At 38.3% G+C, this 22,391-nt stretch overlaps 1 protein-coding gene and 1 non-coding gene across 3 annotated transcripts in view; both read left to right on the forward strand.

Annotated features, from left to right (window-relative positions):
• BBOF1 (basal body orientation factor 1) overlaps positions 1 to 22,391 on the forward strand; it is a 34,487-nt gene that overhangs the window by 6,415 nt on the left and 5,681 nt on the right. For both annotated transcript variants that reach the window (XM_070469612.1, XM_070469613.1), the window contains 9 exons: positions 536 to 601; positions 3,513 to 3,656; positions 10,255 to 10,335; positions 11,047 to 11,117; positions 12,213 to 12,357; positions 13,390 to 13,883; positions 16,003 to 16,104; positions 21,649 to 21,723; positions 21,887 to 22,001. In XM_070469612.1, coding sequence (XP_070325713.1) covers positions 536 to 601; positions 3,513 to 3,656; positions 10,255 to 10,335; positions 11,047 to 11,117; positions 12,213 to 12,357; positions 13,390 to 13,883; positions 16,003 to 16,104; positions 21,649 to 21,723; positions 21,887 to 22,001 — 1,293 coding nt within the window. The remainder of the gene's footprint in view (positions 1 to 535; positions 602 to 3,512; positions 3,657 to 10,254; positions 10,336 to 11,046; positions 11,118 to 12,212; positions 12,358 to 13,389; positions 13,884 to 16,002; positions 16,105 to 21,648; positions 21,724 to 21,886; positions 22,002 to 22,391) is intronic.
• On the forward strand, positions 9,668 to 9,774 carry LOC139035835 (U6 spliceosomal RNA). The gene has a single exon (XR_011488539.1). It is a non-coding gene; the product is annotated as a U6 spliceosomal RNA (small nuclear RNA).

The raw sequence follows: 22,391 nt of genomic DNA on the forward strand, positions 1-22,391 counted from the left end.
CAAAATCATACAAACAATGTAGAAAGGCTGGGGGAGGGAGGAGAAGGAGTTAGTGTCTCATAAACATAGAGTTTCAGTTATGTAAGGTGGAAAAGTTCCAGAGATCTGCTGCCCAACAATGTGAATTAAAAATGGTTAAGATGGTAGATTTAATTTTTTTTTTTTAACCATACACATGTTACCGAGGCAATTATGATGATAGCCGAGTTTTGGAGACTGGCAATAGCAAATTAACAGTATAAATAGTGTCCTCTCTTCTCGCCTTCCCACCTTACTCCAGCTCTCCAACACTACTGGTTTCTTTTATTCCATTCTGTTCTGTTCTATTGGCTGTGCTGTGCAGTGTGTGGGATCTTAGTTCCCTAACCAGGAATCGAATCCATGCTCCCTGCACTGGGAATATACAGTTTTAACCACTGGACTACCAGGGAAGTCCCCCCTACCGGTTTTAATATCACATAAAAACTGGGCTATGTAATTAAGTTAGGACATAGAGAAATTTCTTTACCTTCCTCTCTATTTTCATTTTCTACAGATTGAAAAACTGAAACAGCAATTGAATGAAACAAAGGAAAAAGCCCAAGAGGAAAAGGAAAAATTGGTATGTACACTTGATGCCTCAACTTATTGGTGGTCAGGTTTCTGGCAAGTTCAGATATTTAAGACATGAGAATAATTAAGTCCTCTTGAGAACTCAGTGATCTTGAAGCTCATACACTTGATTGTACAGAAGCTCAAAAATAACATAAAATTATGTTATTGTTGAAAATCATCTCATAGTAGTGGTAGCTTACTGATCTTGAGCTCTAGGGCTTTTCAGTGGACAGTGCTGGGAAACATATTTTTTGAAGATTAAAATATATCATGAGCTCATGCTAATACTTTAAATTCAGATGCAGGAGTACAGGATTTTTACTTAACCTTATCTGTGTCTTCTTTCTCCCTCACCCAAAATCCTGGTTCTTAATGATACCAATGTAACTGTATTTTCTTCAAACCTCAATACATCAATAGGCATAGAATACTAATATGATACCAATGTAACTGTGTATTTACTTCAAACCTTAATACATCAATAGGCACAGAATACTAATATTAATACTACTACCCACATAAACTGGTGGATACAGTTTAGGATTTGGGGGGGGTACTTTTCCCATTAGGTTTTATATAGTGATCTACAATGGAATTCAGTTCAGTTTAGTTCAGTTGCTCTGTCATGTCCAACTCTTTGTGACCCCATGGACTGCAGCACACCAGGCCTTCCTATCCATCACCAATTTCTGGAGTTCACTCAAACTCTTGTCCATTGAGTCGGTGATACCATCCAGCCATCTCATCCTCTGTTGTCCCCTTCTCCTGCCACCTTCAATCTTTCCCAGCATCAGGACCTTTTCCAATGAGTCAGTTCTTCACATCAGTTGGTCAAATATTGGAGTTTCAGCTTCAGCATCAGTCCTTCCAATGAATATTCAGGACTGATTTCCTTTAGGATGGACTCGTTGGCTCTCCTTGCTGTCCAAGGGACTCTCAAGAGTCTTCTCCAACACCACAGTTCAAAAGCATCAGTTCTTCAGCGCTCAGCTGTCTTTATAGTCCAACTGTTGGTCACATCCATACCTGACTACTGGAAAAACCATAGCTTTGACTAGATGGACCTTTATTGGTAAAGTAATGTCTCTGCTTTTTAATAAGCTATCTAGATTGGTCATAACTTTCCTTCCAAGGAGCAAGCATCTTTTAATTTCATGGCTGTAGTCACCATCTGCAGTGATTTTGGGGCCCCCCAAAATAAAGTTTGTCACTGTTTCCACTGTTTCCCCATCTATTTGCCATGAAGTGATGGGACCAGATCCCATGATCTTAGTTTTCTGAATGTTGAACTTTAAGCCAACTTTTTCACTCTCCTCTTTCACTTTCATTAAGAGGCTCATCAGTTCCTCTTCACTTTCTGCCATAAAGGTGGTGTCATCTGCATATCTGAGGTTGATAGTTCTCCTGGCAATCTTTATGCCAGTTTGTGCTTCATCCAGTCCAGCGTTTCTCATGATGTACTCTGCATATAAGTTTAATAAGCAGGGTGACAATATACAGCCTTGATGTACTTCTTTCCCGATTTGGAACCAGTCTGTTCTTCCATGTCCAGTTCTAATTGTTGCTTCTGATCAAATTACCAAGGTCTAAAAACAATTTGAAATAATTCCTTTCTGTGAGATTATGCCACCAACTCAGCAATACATTTTGCTTTTGACTTTTTAGGAGTTGCTTTAAAAAATTAATGCAAAATGATGTAATTATATAATTATAATTATGTTAAATAGGCTTCCCTGGTGATTCCGTGGTAAAGAATCCACCTGCCAAACAGGAGACACTAGTTTGATCCCTGGGTCAGGAAGATCCCCTACAGAAGGAAATGGCAACCCACTCCAGTATTCTTGCCTGGGAAATCCCATGGTCAGAGGAGCCTGGTGGGCTACCATGAGGTCACAAAAGAGTTGGATGTGACTAAGCAACTAAACAGCAGCAGCAATTATGTAAAATATTTATGTGTTTCCAAAGTAAAATCTATCAAACACGGTCTGTTCTGAGAAATGTAACTTCTGTCCATGTCTCCACAATATACCAGAGTATATTGTCAAAATGGGTTTCTGTCAACATGATAGGTAAGAAATGATATTTTAGTGTATTTCAATTTGCATTTCTCTTATTCTGAGCTAGACTGAGCATTTTTTTCTTGTGGTTAAGTGTCTTTTGCATTTGATAGCTCTTTTCATTTGTTAGTTGTTTTATTGGCCCTTTTCCTCCTCCGTTTCCCTCCCACCCCTTTTTTTTCTCTTTACTCTCTCTTCTTCCCTTTCTCCTCATCTCTCTTTTTCCTTCTCCTTGTCTTCCCCCTTCCTTCCTCTTTCTCTCACCTTCTTCTCTATTTATTTAAGAGATATTGGCCCTCTCCTTGTCTCTTTGCTTATTGATTTTAATTTAGGATCAGTGATGTTATTTATCTCTCTTACAGATTAAAGATTTATTTAGTCTTCTCATGAGGATTTCCCAGGTGGTGCTAGTGGTAAAGAACCCCCCTGCCAATGGAGGAGACAAAAGAGACGTGGGTTCGATCCCTGGGTTGCAGAGAGCCCTCTGGAGAAGGGCATGGCAACCTACTCCAGTATTCTTGCCTGGAGAATTCCATGGACAGAGGAGCCTGGTGGGCTATAGTCCATGGGGTCACACAGAGTCAGACACAACTGAAGCGACTGAGCATGCATGTAGTCTTCTCATACCTCTTTTAAATAATATCTACTTTTTATACATGATCAGATCATTTTAGAATTTTCTCCTTATTCAAGGCACTTGGTCTCTTTTAATAAAAATTAAAACTTTATGTGAAGGTAAAAAGGGAGATTTTTCTTCAAAGAAGAAAGACAAATGGCTTAAGGCTTCAAATGGAACAGGACTCTGTGTGACCTCTGTTCTTTTTCCTAAGTCATTTCCCTTTTTTTTTTCTTTTAATACAGGAACAAAAATTTACTATGCAAATAAGTGAGCTGGAGGGACAGTTCCATCAAAAGGCCAAAGAAATTGGCATGGTTCAGACAGAGCTCAAAACAATAAAACAATTCCAGAAGAGAAAAATCCAAGTGGAGAAGGAATTAGATGATGTAAGTTTCTTTCATTCTTTCTTTCTTTAAAAAGAAGACATTGAAAAAAAAAAAGAAGACATTAGAATTAACTATTTATGTCTGCAAAGGCCTTCATAGACATTGACTCCTGTGAGATGGTAAAGGATTCCCTTTGTAGAGATTATCTGAGAAAAACAGGGAAGACATATCAGTGTAGGACTGAATGCCGAAAGTCTTGATAGACACTTCTTTTTCTAAGCATTGATTTCTTTGTGAATTCACCAGATCTTAGGCAACACACCCTCTTGCATTTATCACCAGTTAAACCTTTGGAACTACTACTGCTATAGAAAAACATTAATGGCAAAGTAGCAAAGTCCTAAAAGAAAATATATATAGACTGATGAATGATAACTTCAGAAAATTTTAAGACACACTGGGTAGGGGTGGATAGAGTGAGGACACCTGAGTACTTTCAGAAAGTTTCTCTGACATTGCATACTCTTTCTGTTCCCTCAGTTCAGAATATAGTTTATTGCATTAATGACAATGCAAGAAATCGCATAGATGAGGGCTAGACAGAGGTAGCTGAAATCAGCTTTGAGGTTTGGGCAAGTTACCTTCTCTATACCTAGGTTTCCTCATCTGTAAAAATTGGGGGTGGTAAGAGTTACTGGCTCATAGCGTTGTTGTAAGGATTAAATGAGTTCATATATGTAAAGTGAAGTCGGTCAGTCATGTCTGACTTTTTGCAACCCTATGGATTGTAGCCTGTCATGTTCCTCCATCCATGGGATTTTCCAGGCAAGACTACTGGAATGGGTTGCATTTCCTTCTCCAGAGGATCTTCCCGGCCCAGGGATCAAACCTGGGTCTCCCACACTGCAGGCAGACTCTTTACTGTTGGAGCCACCAGTGCTTAGAATAGTGTATGTCACATGGAATTAACAGTGGTGTATAGCTCCCTGAGAAAAAACGAAATCCTCATTTGTAACATTTACTGATTTCCTTGGTATAAATACTTATACTATGGCCAATTTCAACCAAGCCACAATGTGGCCAAAAAAAAAAAAGAAACTGAATTCAGAGTATTTACTTGTACTTGAGGGGAGGGGTAGGAGAAATGGGGAGATGTTGGTCAAAGGGTACAAACTTTCAGTTATAAGATTGACAAGTTTTTAGGAATCTAAAGTATAATATATTGACCCTAACTAATAATACTGTATTATATACTTGAAACTTGCTAAGAGAGTAGATCTTAAGAATTCTCACCACAAAAAAAGTAATGGTAGTTTTGTGACATGATGGAGGTGTTAGCTAATGCTATGGTAGTATTCATTTTGCAATATAGTGTATCAAATTAGGAGATTGTACAGCTTAAATGTATATACTGTCAATATGTCAATTATATTTAAATTAAGCCAGAAAAAAGAAAAAAAATTTAAAAGGTTAGCAAAAAAGTAATTTTTTGTGTGTTTCCATGTCTGCCTGCAATGCGGGAGACCTGGGTTTGATCCCTGGGCTGGGAAGATCCCCTGGAGGATGGCATGGCAGCCCACTCCAGTATTCTTGCCTGGAGAATCCCCATGGACAGAGGAGTCTGGCCGGCTACAGTCCATAGGGTCAAAAAGCATTGGACATGACTGAGCGAATAAACACAGCAAATAGTATTTTGTATTTCTTTTATACCACTTAGTCCAATCTATCTTGATAATATATTTATCATTTGTCTTATCTCCCCTGCTAGATGGTAAACTTTTTGAGATATGAACAGTATTGTGCTTTGTATTTATTGAAGTACAAGATACAGAGTAATGCTCAATAAATCTGTGTTGAATACTAAGTGGGTCTTTCATTTAAAATGTAATGGAAGGAATATCAAGTTTTCTACTAACTAGATGGGAAGAATCCTTTCACAGTGTATATGTATATCAAATCATTGTCATGTATACTTGAAATAGCATACATTTGTCAACAATGGGTTGGGAAGATCCCCTGGAGCAGAGAAAGGCCACCCACTCCAGTATTCTGGCCTGGAGAATTTCATGGACTGTATAGTCCACGGGGTTGCAGAGAGTCAGACACGACTGAGTGACTTTCACTCACTCACTCCTCGATAAAGCTGCAGTTTTCTAGAAAGAATATCTAGTTTTGTTTTATATGAAAATATAAAACTGAATCAAGTTAAGTTCCTTAACTTTTCAGGAATTCTCAAAATAGCCATCCTGAGGTGTAGGTATACATTCTGAATCAAAGTGAATGAAGAACTAGTTGTTCATATTCGATTGGGCCTTGGTGTGAATTTTTTTTTTAAAGGACAATTTTGCCACCTAGTGGAGAAATGGATTGGTGGGCCAGGAAAACTTAAAATTCAAAAATAAAAGATCCTTGCTAATGTGAATCATAAGGTGGTTCTGTGGAATCTCAAATATGGAAGAATTAAGGCAGGTGTGGGGCTCATGACTCAAGGGAGGAAAATTATGCTGTGCATATAGGATTCAATATACGAATTTAAAAGAGGCTAATTAACTTTAGATTGCCAAAAGGTACTCAAAGCATAAATTTAAAGAAAAAGTAATTTCTATCTACCTGATTAACAAAAGGAACATTAACCTTATTTCTTCACTTTACATATTGTGAACATTTTTCAATGCTATTATTTATTTTTCTATAAAACCTTTTGACTGGATGCATGGATTTCCATTGGGTAGATATACCGTGATTTATTAATTGGTTCCTTGTTGGACATTTGGATTTTTTTCTAATTTTTCACTATTATAAACCAAGGAACATCTGAATAACAAAGTATTTTTCTATATTTTTAATTGGTTTTTAGGATAACATCTTTCAAAAGATTTATTTATTAATTTATAGATTTTGGGGGAGTCCAATGGCAAATGAAAGGTTTACTGCACCCTACCCTACTTAGACAGTAGACTTCTCCACACATTAAATATTGACAGTAATTCTGAAGGTCTTTGACAGTATAAGAGGCCTTTTTTAAATGTATAAAAAATACAAGAAGAAAGAAGAATATCTGAAAGACCATATGATATGGATCAAGCGGAGAGTTAATACTGTTATGACAGAGATCACAGTAAGGAAAATTGCTAAGTATGAGGAAGGACAATATTAGAAACAATAATAATGATTCTGTGAAAACCCACACGATCTCCTGGAACTAACACCAAAAAAAGATGTCCTTTTCATCTTAGGGAAATGGAATGCAAAAGTAGGAAGTCAAGAGATTCCCAGAGTAACAGGCAAGTTTGGCCTTGAAGTACAAAGTGAAGTAGGGCAAAGGCTAACAGAGTTTTGCCAAGAGAACACACTGGCAATAGCAAACACCCTCTTCGAACAACACAAGAGATGACTACACATGGACATCACCAGATGGTTAATACTGAAATCAGATTGATGACATTCTTTGTAGCTGAAGATGGAGAACTCTATATAGTCAGCAAAAACAAGACCTGGAGCTGACCATGGCTCAGATAATCAGCTCTTTATTGCAAAATTCAGGCTCAAATTGAAGAAAATAGGGGCACTACTAGGCCATTCAGGTATTACCTAAATCAAATCCCTTATGATTATACAGGAGGTGATGAAAAGATTCAAGGGACCAGATCTGATAGACATAGAGTGCCTGAAGAACTATGGACAGAGGTTTGTAACATTGTACAGGAGGTGTTTACCAAAACCATCCCCAAGAAAAAGAAATGCAAGAAGGTAAGGTGGTTGTCTGAGGAGGCCTTACAAATAGCTGAGATAAGAGAAGTGAAAGACAAGGAGAAAGGGAAAGATATATCCAATTGAATGCAGAGTTCCAGAGAATAGCAAGGAGAGATTAAAAAAAAAGAGTCATCTTAAGTGAACAATGCAAAGAAATAGAGGAAAACAATAGAATGAAAAGACTAGAGGTCTCTAAGAAAATTGGAGATACCAAGGGAATACTTTATTCAAAGATATGCACAGTAAAGGACAAAAACAGCAAGGACTTAACAGAAGCAGAAGAGATTAAGAAGAGGTGGCAAGAATACACAGAAGAACTATACAAAAAAGCTCTTAATGACCCAGATAACCTCTGTGGTATGGTCACTCACCTAGAACCAAATATCCTGGAGTATGAAGTCAAGTGGGCCTTAAGAAGCATCACTACAAAAAAAGCTAGTGGAGGTGATGAAATTCCAACTGAGTTACTGTCACTCTGCTTATTTAACTTGTATGCAGAGTATGACATATGAAATGCTGGGCTGTATGACTCACAAGCTGGAATCAAGATTGCCAGGAGAAATATCAATAACCTCAGATATGCAGATGATACCACTTTAATAGCAGAAAGTGAGAAGGAACTAAAGAGCCTCTTGATGAAGGCGAATGAGGAGAGTAAAAAAGCTGGCTTAAAACTCTACATTCAAAAAATGAAGATCATGGCACCCTGTCCTGTCACTTCATGGCAAATAGATGGGGGAAAAGTGGAAGCAGTGTCAGATTTCATTTTCTTGGGCTCCAGAATCACTGTGGACGGTGACTGCAGCCACAGAATTAAAAGACGCTTGTTCCTTGGAAGAAAAGCTATGACAAACATAGACAATATATTAAAAAGCAGAGACATCACTTTGCCGACAAAGGTCTGTTTAGTCAAAGCTATGGTTTTTCCAGTAATCGTGTACAGATGTGAGAGTTGGACCATAAAGAAGGCTGAGTGTAGAAGAACTGATGCTTTCAAACTGTGGTGCTGGAGAAGACTCTTGAGAGTCCCTTGGACAGCAAGGAGATCAAACCAGTCAATCCTAAAGGAAATCAACCTTGAATATTCATTGGAAGGACTGATGCTGAAGCTTAAGTACCAATACTTTGGTCACCTGATGTGAGGAGCCAACTCACTGGAAAAGACTCAGATGCTGGGAAAGATTGAGGGCAAGAGCAGAAGGGGGCGACAGAGGATGAGATGGATATGGATGGTATCACTGTCTCAATGGACATGAGTTTGAGCAAGCTACGGGAGGTGGTGAAGGACAGTGAAGCTGCAGTTCATGGGGTGCTGCAGTTCATGGGGTTGCAAAGAGTTAGACACAACTTAGTGATGAACAACAACAATAACAACAATAACTAACCTCTATATTAAATGGTTATTACTATTCTAAGTATTTTATGTGTATTATTTGTTATTTAATCCTTGCCACATCTCTATGAGATAGCTTCTATTATTATCTTCTTTCTACCCTGGAGACCTGAGACTTAGAGAAGATAATGATTTGCCAAAACAGTTGATGAGAGAGGTAACAGTTGAACCTCAGGTCTGTCTGATGGAAAGTCCTTTTCTATTGCCTTTTTTGGTGGCATGAATGTTAGATTGAGCATACCTATTTCAATCTGATTGGTTCTTACCAGTAAATATAGCCTTCAGAATCAGAGTTATTTAGCTCAATTTTTTTTTTGCCTAGAAGAATTTTATGTTCTTTTTAGTCTATGTAGTTTTAGAGGATAGAAGGATCCATCTATGGGAATCATAGGGAGATACTTTTTAGATTTATACTAGGAAGAATTTTCTAAAAATGAGAACTCTTAAAGGGTAGCCTAGGAAATTAATATGATTTGAATTATTGGTACTTCTGTCTTTAGATATTTTTCTCACAGAAAAGATTTCTGTTAAGTGGGAGATTTGTATAGCCTGACTCCTAAGATTCCTTCCAACTCTGAAAATTATGATTCTGTCAGTTCATGTGTTTAAAATGAAGATATTTGGTGGGGATGAGTATTATAATAACTTATTTGAATGTTCTGAGAGCTGTTATTCATGAAAAGCTTTTTAGAAACTCAGTAGTAATCTTGTAAGTGAAAGTGTAAGTCACTCAGTCGTGTCTGACTCTTTGCAACCCCATGGACTATACAGTCCATGGAATTCTCCAGGCCAGAATACCAGAGTGGGTATAGCCTTTCCCTTTTCCAGGGGATCTTCCCAATCTATAGACATTTATGAGAAATATGATACTTGGAGGGAGGGCATGAGGTTTTTCTGTGTGTTCAAGATTAAGAGGTAATGTGTGGTGCTCGCTTCGGCAGCACATATACTAAAATTGGAACGATACAGAGAAGATTAGCATGGCCCCTGTGCAAGGATGACATGCAAATTCGTGAAGCGTTCCATATTTTTAAGGATTGGGTAGAGAGGGAGGTGGGAGGGGGGATCGGGATGGGGATACATGTAAATCCATGGCTGATTCATGTCAATGTATGACAAAAACCACTACAATATTGTAAAGTTAGCCTCCAACTAATAAAAAAAAAAAAAAGAGGTAATGTGTGACAGAGAATGTTTCTTGATTGAGAATGTTCCAGGGGTATGCCCCAATCTGGGGCTTCCCAGGTGGCTCAGTGGTAAAGAAGACACCTGACAATGCAGGAGATGCAGGAGACGTGGGTTCAGTCCCTGGGTTGGGAAGATCCCCTGGAGAAGGAAATGGCAACCCACTCCAGTGTTCTGGCCTGGAGAATCCCATGGACAGTGGAGCCTGTTGGGCTATAGTCCATGGGGTCGTATAGTCAGACGTGACTGAGCAGCAGCCACAGCATACCCCAATCTACCCCATTTCCTACTGACCATTCTTTGGTTTTTTGGTTATTTTAACTTTAGCTAAAGGAGGATTTAAGGAACACAGAGAGGAAACATCAGGAGACTCTTAGAAGACTGGAAGGCAAGTTTTTTGAAGAAAAGGTACAACATATTTGCATTAATTAGTAAATATTGTGTGTCCTAGAACAACATACGTGTATTTATATGTATTCTGAGACATAACTTTTCATTTGGGCATTTTATTATAAGAAGATTATCTACCCCACTCACCCTTAGTTAGACATTCTTGAAATCTTCAAGAAGGATTGTCATCTGAGCAAGGCTTCAGGACACATTCCCCCTCACCCCAGCTTGGTGTCCCCTGGTAGAACTAAAGCTGCAGGTACCACTTTCTGTAGGAGAGGTGGGCTTGGAGAGGTTCCTGTGGTACATGTGAAGGCCTTCCCTTAGTCAAGTCAACTAAGGATATTAATAAAAGGGGCTCAAAAGTATTCTTTAGCAACACAAGTTTCCACATTTCTCTGTGCATCTAAGTTAATTCTCAAATTGTGAGAAGTGTTTTGGAACACTTCTCTTCTACAGAATCTTCTCAGAGTCCCTGTGGTTTTTCTTTAATTCTTTTAATTTTTCTTTAATTTTTTATCTTTAGGAAAGAATTAAATAGATTTTTTCACAAATTGCCGGGCATGTAGGGAAGTGAGGGTGAGGCAAATAAGTACTCATGTCAGGTTTATATAAAAGGACTTGCTTTAAAAATTGGCTCTCAGTTTCTAGTTTGTATACTGAATAACCTGGGAGTGGGATAGAAGCAGCATCTAGATATAACTGTATTAAAAGCCTATTTTCTTTTAGCATAGACTAGAAAAAGAGGCTGAAAAGAAGATAATAATGCTGGCAGACAGAGCCCACCATGAAGCTGTCGTGTAAGAGACCACTGCCTCCTTTTTCTTTCTAGCAGCCTCTTTTACCTCTTTGCTAGTCTTTTTTGTTCTTATCATGTTTTCTACCCTCTTCTCTCCAGGTTTGCTTTCTTCAAGCTTACTTTCCTTCTCTCTGTGTCTCCACCCCTTTTCCTCCTATCCTCTCTGTAGCCGCAGAGTGTGGAGGAGAGAACTTGAGCTTTGAAGTTACACTTTAGTTCTCAACATGTATACTAATTGTAGGAAGATTTCTTAAGTTTTTTTGAAATTAATTTTCTTCATCTAAAAATGGTATTAATAATGCCAACTGTGCATGGTTATCAAGAGATATATGAGTGGAAGTAACTGCATTGTGTTAATGCATAAACTAGGTCTCAGTGTGTTAATGTGTTTAGTCACTCAGCTGTGTCCAACTCTTTACAACCCCGTGAACTATAGCCAGCCAGGCTCCTCTGTCCAAGGAATTTTCCAGGCAAGAATACTGGAGTGGGTTGCCATTTCCTACTCCAGGGGATCTTCCTGACCCAGGGATCAAACCTGAGTCTCTTGTGTCTCCTGCATTGGCAAGCAGATTCTTTGCCTCTGTGCCACCTGTGAAGCCCCCAGGTTTCAATGGTTTATTTCTAATCTAATGTGGGTCTGACAGGTGTACTCCAGCGGTGGTTCAGGAACCTAGGCTGCTTCCATTTTGTTCTTTATGTCCAGTCACATAGACAGAGAGTATGGGAAACACATACCTGCCCTTAACTGCCTTGGACTAGAAGTAACATATCACTCTTTACTTTTCCATTGGTGAGAACTTAGTTTTTAAGATCCCCAGCCAAGTATAGAGTACCCACCATAAGCTAAATAAGTGTTGGTCATTATTTTTTTAAATTATTTATTATTATTATTTTTTGGTTGCCCACATGTCTTATAGGATCTTAGTTCCCTGACCAGGGAGTGAACCTGGGCCATGGCAGTGAAAACTCTGAGTTCTAATCACTGAACTGCTAGGGAATTCTCAATGATCATTACTATTAATGTTAGGGGATAAAGCAGTCACTGATCTAGTTTGGTAATATTTAAAACTGAAGTCTGTGTTTTTGGGTCTTTTAGGCAATTGAACAATGCTGGAAGAAGTGTTTTTAAAGAGAATATTTATCTCCAGAAAGCTCTCGCATACCATCTGAAGGAAGCTGATGCTCTACAAAAAAACTCCCAGAAGTTGCAAGAGACTCAGACTTTCCTTTTAGAGCAAAAGGTTCCCATTCTCATTTAAACTTTCTTGTTTGTTTTAAAGATTGGTTGGTGAAGTAATGATATATAAGGACAATAGGACCATTTTTCTTCTATCTGGTTGATGTGTTTTTCTTACCTGAAAAGTTAATTATTGAATAATTTATAAGAAACTTTAGACTTAGTTTTATAAAGAATATCTCTGAAACATAAATGTAACTCCTGTCCTCTAATACATTTGTATTCATTTTATGTTGCTTAGAGTTGGTCCCTGAATCATTTAGGAATAGGTTCTCAGCTGTGACTACAGTGGTTTCCCCATGTAAGGGTGTATTCTCTCCCTAAAGGAAGTCTGGAGGTAAGCAGTCCAGAGCTGGAATGCCACAAAGTTAGCAGACACTAAGTTTCCTTAATTTTGTTCTGCAGCACATGGCTTATCTCCACAGAGTCACCCCATGGCCCCCAACAGCTGCTGGAGCTCTCACAACAGGGAGGGAGAAGAACAAGAAGGAAGACAGTAGTATGCTCCTCCCTTCAGAGGTCTTCCTGAAAGTCCTATACACATTTTTACTTGCAACTGTTTCATTAGAGCTTAGTCACATGGCTTTGCTGAACTACTAGGGAAACTGGGAGTTTTCATCTGGTCTTAGTGCTTTTCTGAATAAAATTAGGGCTTTATTATGAAGTAGAAAATGGAAAATGGACACTGGGACAGGCAACTAGCAGACTGCCACAGTTGGCAGTATGTAGTTGTTAAATTACTATAGTAATTTTACTGTATAGTCTTATTGGGACATTCTTTTGATAATATAAAATACTGAAGCTTTTGTAATTTTAGAAGAAGGAAAATGCCTTGATTAGTAAAATTTGTGGTCTTTGTAAGTCCAGAAAAGGACTCTTGATGTTTCTTACTCTTTATGCACAGAAGAACAAAAATATCACCATTGCAACCTGGCCTCAAACTCAAACCTCTTAAAGTAATGGAAATTAGTGAGTAAATTTTATGTTCTGAAATTAATTAAAAAAACCTCACACCTCCCTCATCTTTCTGTTTTAGGAGATCAATGATCTGTTGGTTAAAGAAAAGATAATGCAACTTACCCAGCAGAGATTACAAATCCAAACTCTTCAGAAGAAGGTAGTAAGCCTGGAGAATGCCCTGGTTTGCATGACCAAAGAGTTTGAGACTGAAGTTTTAAAACTGCAGCAACAGGCAATGGTAGAGAACCAAGCAGGTCAGGTTGAAATTTTCAAGCTGCAGCAACTTCTTCAGATGAAGGACAAGGAAATGAATCGAATAAAGAAGCTGGCCAAGAACATACTAGATGAGAGAACAGAAGTGGAAAGATTCTTTTTAGATGCTCTACACCAAGTAAAGAAACAGATCCTGTTTAGCAGAAAGCATTATAAACAGGTAGCACAAACTGCCTTCAATCTTAAAATGAGAGAGGCATGTGCGGGAAGAATGGAATATCCCAAAATCCGAACGTTTGATGGCAGAGAACACAGCACCAATAGCGTGAATCAGGATCTTATGGAGGCTGATAAATGGTATTAATGATGCTTTAATATTTTCTCTTTTGTACTGCTTTTTTTTTTGCCCTTTAGAGAAATAAAAATCCTGACAAGTTCAGTTTGACAGTATCTAAGTATTAAATATTGATTACTCAGTAAGTTACTTGAGAAGAGAAACTGTCTTACTCATCTTTGTAACCCCTATGCTTAGCATAATGTGTGGGGTCTTCTTAGTAGATTGTCTTCCTTTTTTGTATGACAGAGACTTGTCAGAGGAATTGTTTGTTCCATTTTGAATGTCATTGTAATATCTTTTAACATGTTCCTTTCTTCTATTTCCTGTAAATTTGTTTCAAAGGTTTGATTAGATTCAGGTTAAACATTTTTGATAAACATACTTTCACAAATATTTTGTAATATTCCCCTTACTATTCTGAGATGAAATTCATAGGTAATAATATCTAACTAAACCTCTAATTAAAAAAATCAACATAACTCTTTGTTGTACAGAACTGCCCTATGGATTGGAGGACACACAGTAGTGCCCCTTACACCACTGTTGTGACCAAAAGTCCCTACAAGTGTCTAAGTGCACTGAAGAGATCTACTGCCACCATAATGAAGGCAGTAGAAAGACTGAGACAGTTGTAGACTATATACCCCTGGAGAAGGAAATGGCAACCCATTCTCGTATTCTTGCCTGGAGAATTCCATGGACAGAGCTTGGCGGGCTATAGTCCGTAGGGCCACAAAGAGTTGGACATGACTGACTAACACACACAGGCTATATACAATAATTAATTGTTTCCTGTTAGCATTAATATCTGTTTGAATACTTTTCACCCTATAAACCATGGATTAAATTATAGTATATTTTAAATATTACTATGAAAAAATTGTCTTATATCTCTATGCAATTAAATTCTTCAAGGGCCTTAAGAAATTTTAGAAAATCCCTACTACTGTGCACTTAACATCTGTTTTAAATTATTTTTTAATGGGCTAATATGAAAGTTTTAAATTATATAACTGTCAGGAAGGTTGGACATGGCCAGTGACTCTTCTTCAAAAATGTCCATACTATAATTTTTTTATCTTCTTGCCATATTTGGAAGTCTATTAATAACACTATTACTACTACTCTATTATAATAATAGACTTATTATAATAACTGCTACCAGAGGTTCACTGTAATTTTTCTATTTTTTATTTAATAAATCAAGCAAGTTGAGTCCCCACCATACATAAGGCAGTTTCTTTTCATTTTTTAAATCTACTGTATATTAAGTGGTATATAAGTTTTCAGAGGAAGGTACATAAAATGACTCTTCACATTATTATTGCAGAAACTGGACTCTCCCTATTCTCCCTTCTGAGCAGTTAATCACCTTAACCCTAGTTTTCTATTGCATTTACCAGGAAAGCAGAAATTGTAGTTAAAATATTACAGTATCTGCTGAAGAGGCAGATTGGGAAGGACAAAGTATATGGTGATCACAAGGCAAAATCTAAACTTAACTAACCCAATTGACATATATGCAAATGTTTCCTACATTCTACATCTATACTATATCTACATGTTAGCCAACTTTTGTAAATAGCAAGTAGACTATAAATCCTTTAGAAAAGTTATGGTATAGATAAATACCTGCCTGGAAAGCTTAGCTATAACCTTATTTGGAGGTAAGAAATAGACAAGTTACATGTTATTTTATGTATTTACCTCATCACTCTATTTTCATAGCAAAATATCTAATACTAAAGACATGCTAAAAGGAATTTATCAGTAATTGCACCGAACAACTATTTTTTCTTACTTCTTTTGTCTTTGTGTTATCTGGATACACAATTTTGCGTCACAACTTTCTATTGCTTATTTGCTTAACGTTTGGAAACAGATTTTTCATGTTGTTACAGTTTTCATTTCATTTTAATGACTGTAAACTTTCAAATTGGCTAGCATATTGATATGCTTTTCAACTATGACTTTGTAATAGACATAGTTTGCTTTGTAGTCATTACATTTGGAAACACTGTAATATTCAGTTATGATTTGGAAATGTTCTTTTTTCATGTTTACATATTTTATATTTTTTAAAAAGAGATGCTTAATTTGATCATACTTTTTTCCATTTTTTTCTTTGAAATTCTTTAGGACAGATATTCAAGGAAATGTGGATATTGGAGATTTGACCTGGGAGCAGAAGGAGAAAGTCTTGAGACTGCTCTTTGCAAAAATGAATGGCTTTGTTCCCAGGTAACTCCCTATTTCAGTAGTGAAATACTACTTTTCTATCAAACCTAGAAACCATATAGAAACAGTGAACATATCCTTATTTAGAGTTAAGAGAATGGGAAACAAGCAGAAAATAAAACAAGGTCATATTGCATAGCTACTGCAACTCCCAGAGATAAAAAATGGGAGATGTGTAAGTGAGCACTGAAATGAAAGAGGAATTAGAATTAAAGGGGAGAGAAAAATTGATTAATCTTAGGTATTTAAGCTAATGCTTCCTAAGAAGGTATAACATTGCTCAGCTGAATGAGTGGTAACTAAAGAGAAGCATAGCAATTGTTAAGATTCTATTGGTCTGCAAAGATAAGTAAATGATTACAAAGCTGAATATTAATCATGGGGCTCTTTAATACCAAAAAAAAAAAAAAAGGACCTAGAAAGGAAAACAGAAAACCACAGTTACTCCAAATAATTATTTTAATGATTAGCTTTACTCTTTCTTCACCATGTTTTATCAGTGACTGTAACCCTGGTAATGAACTATAAAGTGGCTAAAATAAATCAACCACTTATCAACTGATTGTTAAATGCTTGGTACCACGGTACTGTAGGGATACAAAAGAATTAAAGGACATTGCCTTTGATTTAAAGAGCCTACAGTTCTATTTCCCAAACAAAATCAAGCGTAACAAGGAAAATTAGGTGGCACAGTAAAGTGTAATTGGAGTGCAGACAATTTGTCAGTGGGCGAGAGTAGTCAGGGAAGACTGAGAGGGCAGCACGGTGGGTGCCCCATAGGATAGTGGGAAAGAGTGCGGAGGGCACATCACGCTAGGACTCAGTGGGCACCATGAGAAAAAGCCCAGAGGGAGGACTGGGTGGAGGCTATTTCAGTTCAGTTCAGTAGCTCAGTCTGGTTCTTTGGGACACCTTTTGACTGCAGCACGCCAGGCCTCCCTGTCCATCACCAACTCCCAGAGTTTACTCAAACTCATGTCCATTGAGTTGGTGATGCCATCCAACCACCTCATCCTCTGTCATCCCGTTCTCCTCCCATGTTCAATCTTTCCTAGCATCAGGGTCTTTTCCAATGAGTCAGTTCTTCACATCATGTGGCCAAAGTATTGGAGCTTCAGCTTCAGCATCAGTCCTTCCAATGAATATTCAGGGCTAATTTCCTTTAGGATGGACTGGTTTGATCTCCTTTCAGTCCAAGGGACTCTCAAGAGTCTTCTCCAACACCACAGTTCAAAAGCATCAATTCTTCAGTGCTCAGTTTTCTTTATGGTCCAACTCTCACATCTATACATGACTACTGGAAAAACCATAGCCTTGACTATATGGACCTTTTGTCCAGAGGGTATTTAGGCAACACTAAGGAGAAACTTCGTGGCTTGAGGAAATTTGGTGATGATAGAGAGTAATTCAGTTCAGTTCAGTGGCTCAGCCATGTCCGACCGACTCTGCAATCCCATGGACCACAGCACGCCAGGCCTCCCTGTCCATCACCAACTCCTGGAGTCTACTCAAACTCATGTCCATTGAGCCAGTGACGCCATCCAACCATCTCATTCTCTGTTGTCCCCTTCTCCTCCTGCCCTCAATCTTTCTCAGCATCAAGATCTTTTTCAAATGAGTCAGCTCTTGGCAATTGCAGCCAGCCTTTTCTTTTCCTTCTTCAAGCGTTTCTTCTCCTGTTTCTTGAGCTTCCTAGTAATCTCAGCAGCCGCTTCCTCTGCCTGAACCATTGCCTCCTTCATGACATCCAGATTCTTTTGGGGAATCTCTCCACTCTCATAGAAGGACAGCTGCTCCTCAACTTGTTCTCGAAGCTTCTCCCCTAAAACACTGGTGGGCACCTCAGAGAAGCAATCGATTCGTGAGGCAATACTGCATTTGTTTGCCAGGTATCGGGAGATGCGACCTTTGTTCTTGGCAGCTGCTCGGCCAATGAAGGTAGAGTGGAAAATGAGTCTGTATTTTGGGCTGTTACCCCTTGTCTTCAAGGCTCTGGAAACTTGGTCCCTTTGCTGGGCCCAGGGAATCACTCAGACACCAGGACTGGCCATACGTCTCTGCTTTTTAATATGCTGTCTAGGTTGGTCATAACTTTCCTTCCAAGGGGTAAGCGTCTTTTAATTTCATGGCTGCAGTCACCATCTGCAGTGATTTTGGAGCCTGAAAAAATAAAGTCAGCCACTGTTTCCACCGTTTCCCCATCTATTTGCCATGAAGTGATGGCAATACTTAGTTTTCTGAACATTAGTTTAGAAACATTACTTTCTGAACACTTAGTTTTCTCAACATTAGTTTTCTGAATGTTGAGCTTTAAGCCAACTTTTTCACTCTCCTCTTTCACTTTCATTAAGAGGCTTTTAGTTCTTCACTTTCTGCCATAAGGGTGGTGTTATTGCATATCTGAGGTTATTGATATTTCTCTCGGCAATCTTGATTCCAGCTTGTGCTTCCTCCAGCGCAGCATTTCTCATGATGTACTCTGCATATAATTTAAATAAACAGGGTTACAATATACAGCCTTGACGTACTCCTTTTCCTATTTGGAACCAGTCTGTTGTTCCATATCCAGTTCTAACTATTGCTTCCTGACCTACATACAGATTTCTCAAGAGGCAGGTCAGGTGGTCTGGTATCCCCATCTCTTTAAGAATTTTCCAGTTTGTTGTGATCCACACAAAGGCTTTGGCATAGTCAATAAAGCAGAAATAGATGTTTTTCTGGAACTCTCTTGCTTTTTTGATGATCCAGTGGATGTTGGCAATTTGATTTCTGGTTCCTCTGCCTTTTCTAAAACCAGCTTGAACATCTGGAAGTTCATGGTTCATGTATTGCTGAAGACTGGTTTGGAGAATTTTGAGCATTACTTTACCAGTATATGAGATGAGTGCAATTGTGGGGTAGTTTGAGCATTCTTTGGCATTGCCTTTCTTAGGGGTTGGAATGAACACTGACTTTTTCTGGTCCTGTGACCACTGCTGAGTGTTCCAAATTTGTTGGCATATTGAGTGCAGCACTTTCACAGCATCAACTTTCAGGATTTGAAATAGCTCAACGGGAATTCCATCACCTCCACTAGCTTTGTTCATAGTGATACTTCCTAAGGCCCACTTGACTTCACATTCCAGGATGTCTGGCTCTAGATGAGTGATCACACCATCGTGATTATCTGGGTCATGAAGATCTTTTTTATATAGTTCTTCTGTGTACTGTTGCCACCTCTCCTTAATATCTTCTGCTGCTGTTAGGCCCATACCATTTCTGTCCTTATTGAGCCCATCTTTGCATGAAATGTTCCCTTGGTATCTCTAATTTTCTTGAAGAGATCTCGTCTTTCCCATCCTATTGTTCTCCTCTATTTCTTTGCATTGATCACTGAGGAAGGCTTTCTTATCTCTCCTTGCTATTCTTTGGAACTCTGCATTCAAATGGGTATATCTTTCGTTTTCTTCTTTGCTTTTCGCTTCTCTTCTTTTCACAGCTATTTTTAAGAGTAATTAGTAATTAGAAATAAAATTTAATCTACAGGTTAAATTATGATGAGCCTTAAAAACCATGCAGAAAATTCTGAACTTTGTAATTTAGATTCTGGACTAATGCAGCATAGTTTTCTTCTCTGCCTTGGAGGAATAGAAAGAACAGTAAGCCATACTCTTAAACGATTCTCCTACTGGAAGGGTTTGTGTCATTGTTCTCAGAGCTGACCTTAACCTAACACAGTGACAGGTATGATAGATTGAAGGACATATATAGAGCTGGGACTGGCAGAAGCTGCTGCACAGCTCTGGGCATGTGTGGTGAGGGATTTAAGCAAGAGTGGAGGCAGTTGGAATAAAGAAAAGAAACCGACACACTAAGGAAGGAGAAGCAGGACATGGTGATAAAGGATAAAAGGAATATAGAGAAGAAAGTAAGCGTTGAAGATTTTTAGCTTAAGAGGGCTTCCTTGGTGGCTCAGCCAGGTAGATCCCACATGTCTTGGAGCAACTAAGCCCTTGTGCCACAACTATAGATCCTGTGCTCTAGAGCCTCAGAGCTGCGACTGCTGAGTCCACGTGCCCAACTGCCAAAGCTGGCGTGCCCTGGAGCCTGTGCTCCACCCTAAGAGCAGCCACTGCAATGAAAGGCCTGCGTACTGCAACTGGAGTCATCTCCACTCGCCACAGCTAGAGAAAGCCCACACAGCACACTAACGAAGACCAGCACAGCAATGAAGACCGGCACAGTCTAAATTAAAAAATTAATGAAAAAAACAGATTTTTTGCTTAAGAAATGAAAGTGGTATGAAAAGCAAATGAAAATATGGAAAATCATACTTTCCATATGGAAAAATATGGAAATATTTCCATAAAAATTTATGGAGATATTTAAATTTTTATTTAATTCATCAATTCATTTAACATAATACATATTGAATGCCATATATATTGGAGGAGGAAATGGCAACCCACTCCAGTATTCATGCCTGGGAAATCCCACGGACAGAGGAGCTTGGCGGCTATGGTCCCTGGGGTCGAAAGAGAGTCGGACACAACTGAGCGACACAACAATTTACTGAGGATATAGTATTAAACAAATAAAGACATCATGCTTGATTTCAGGGAGTTTATGATCTACATGGGAAGAAAAATATTGTTCAAGTCATTACACAAAGAAAAATACCACTCTGACATAGGTTCAAAGGAGTGGTATTTAGTGGTAAGAGAGCCTAGATTAGGGGAGTCTGACCTAATTGAGATTAGGAAAAGTCTCTGAGGAAGTAAAAGCTTGAGTTGACCTCTAAAGGGAAACAGGAACAAAAGGAAGGTGGAAAAAGCATTCTGGGCAGAAGAAATACAAGTAGTATTTTCAGTGATGAACTGGAAATCAACATCATTCTAATTTGAAAGTGGGCTTCACAGAGTTACAAAACAGTTTTAGTAGGTTGATTTGCCAGCAAATAAAGACACACCCCACTCTTAAAACTTGTCTTCAATTAAGTGCATATGAAAGCAGCATAACCCCATTCAAAATCTGGCTATATTAAATAGCCCCAAAATAAAGCAGATTTATTCAGGGAAAAACACAATACTCAGAGAGATACTCAATAGACAGAATGTGGGCCATCTCAGAATAGGCCCCAAAGAGGGCCTATTTTCCTGTTCTTAAACTAGATTTCCCAAAGTATTAGGAAAAACTTTCATACTGCGTCTATCTCCATTGGGTAACTTTCTTGTATTTTGAGATTCTTTTTGTGGGAAGGGAATTTTTTGCGCTTGCTTTTGGTCAGTAGTCTGGTTCAACCTTGCCCGTCACAATTAGTATCTGTTGTATGAATATCATGATTATCTTCATAAATATTTCCATTTCTTAAAGTCAGTGTCTCAACTTTAGGAGAATGTAAGTTTTAATTAACTTGCCTAGTATACTGCCTGTGTGTGTGTATAATAGCATTTTTGAAAATTAGAAACCCATCCAACTGAAACATTTCCCTTTAGCAGTTTTAAAAGTATAGTTGAAATACATGGCATGTGACGACACTGCCTCAATGTGAATATATCCCCACTACAGGAAATACAGCCAGAGTTCTAGACCTCCAGTTCCAGACTGTGTTGTTCCTGACGATGAAACAACAAAGGAGTTTGGGTAAGCTCTCTTGACAGTCAATGAATGTGAGCCTGATCACAGTGGTGGTTGTGGACATCTTATACATAAAGAATTGAGTGAGAATAATGTTAAGTCTTTTTTTTTTGAACCAAGTTCCACGTGTGTACAGTTGTTGACAAGTCTCACTTTGTCACTATTGTAGGGATGAAAGTAAGCTTCAAGATCAAACGTTCATCACCCAGCAAGTGCCAATCTTAAACTCTACTGGTGAACTGCTGATACGCAATATTCAGAAAGGATCACAAGAGTCTGACACAGTAAGGAGCTATAATCTAACCAAATAATACATGTAACTGTTCCTCTTCTCATGCAGCTTCTTCTAAGTCACAGTTCTTTTCTCTACGAACCAGTTCTCAGGGATCAGTGAAACGAGTAATAACATTAGTATGAGATTGTGGACCTTTTTTTTTTTTTTGGATTGTGAACATTTTAATAACAATGTCCATATTAAGGAAAGCATATATTTAATACAAATGTGTATTTGTGTTTTTAGTGTGGAAAACCTGTAAGTTGCCTTTTGAAATATATAGCCCAGCTAAAATATGTACTATCATTTATGTAAGAATAAACATAATGACCATGTACCTCTCGGCTTTGTACAGAGCTGGGAAGCTGAGTCACTACAGGCTAGCAGATAAAGGCATTAT

This window comes from Odocoileus virginianus, chromosome 6 (genome assembly GCF_023699985.2).
Source record: "Odocoileus virginianus isolate 20LAN1187 ecotype Illinois chromosome 6, Ovbor_1.2, whole genome shotgun sequence".
Classification (NCBI taxonomy): Eukaryota; Metazoa; Chordata; class Mammalia; order Artiodactyla; family Cervidae; genus Odocoileus; species Odocoileus virginianus.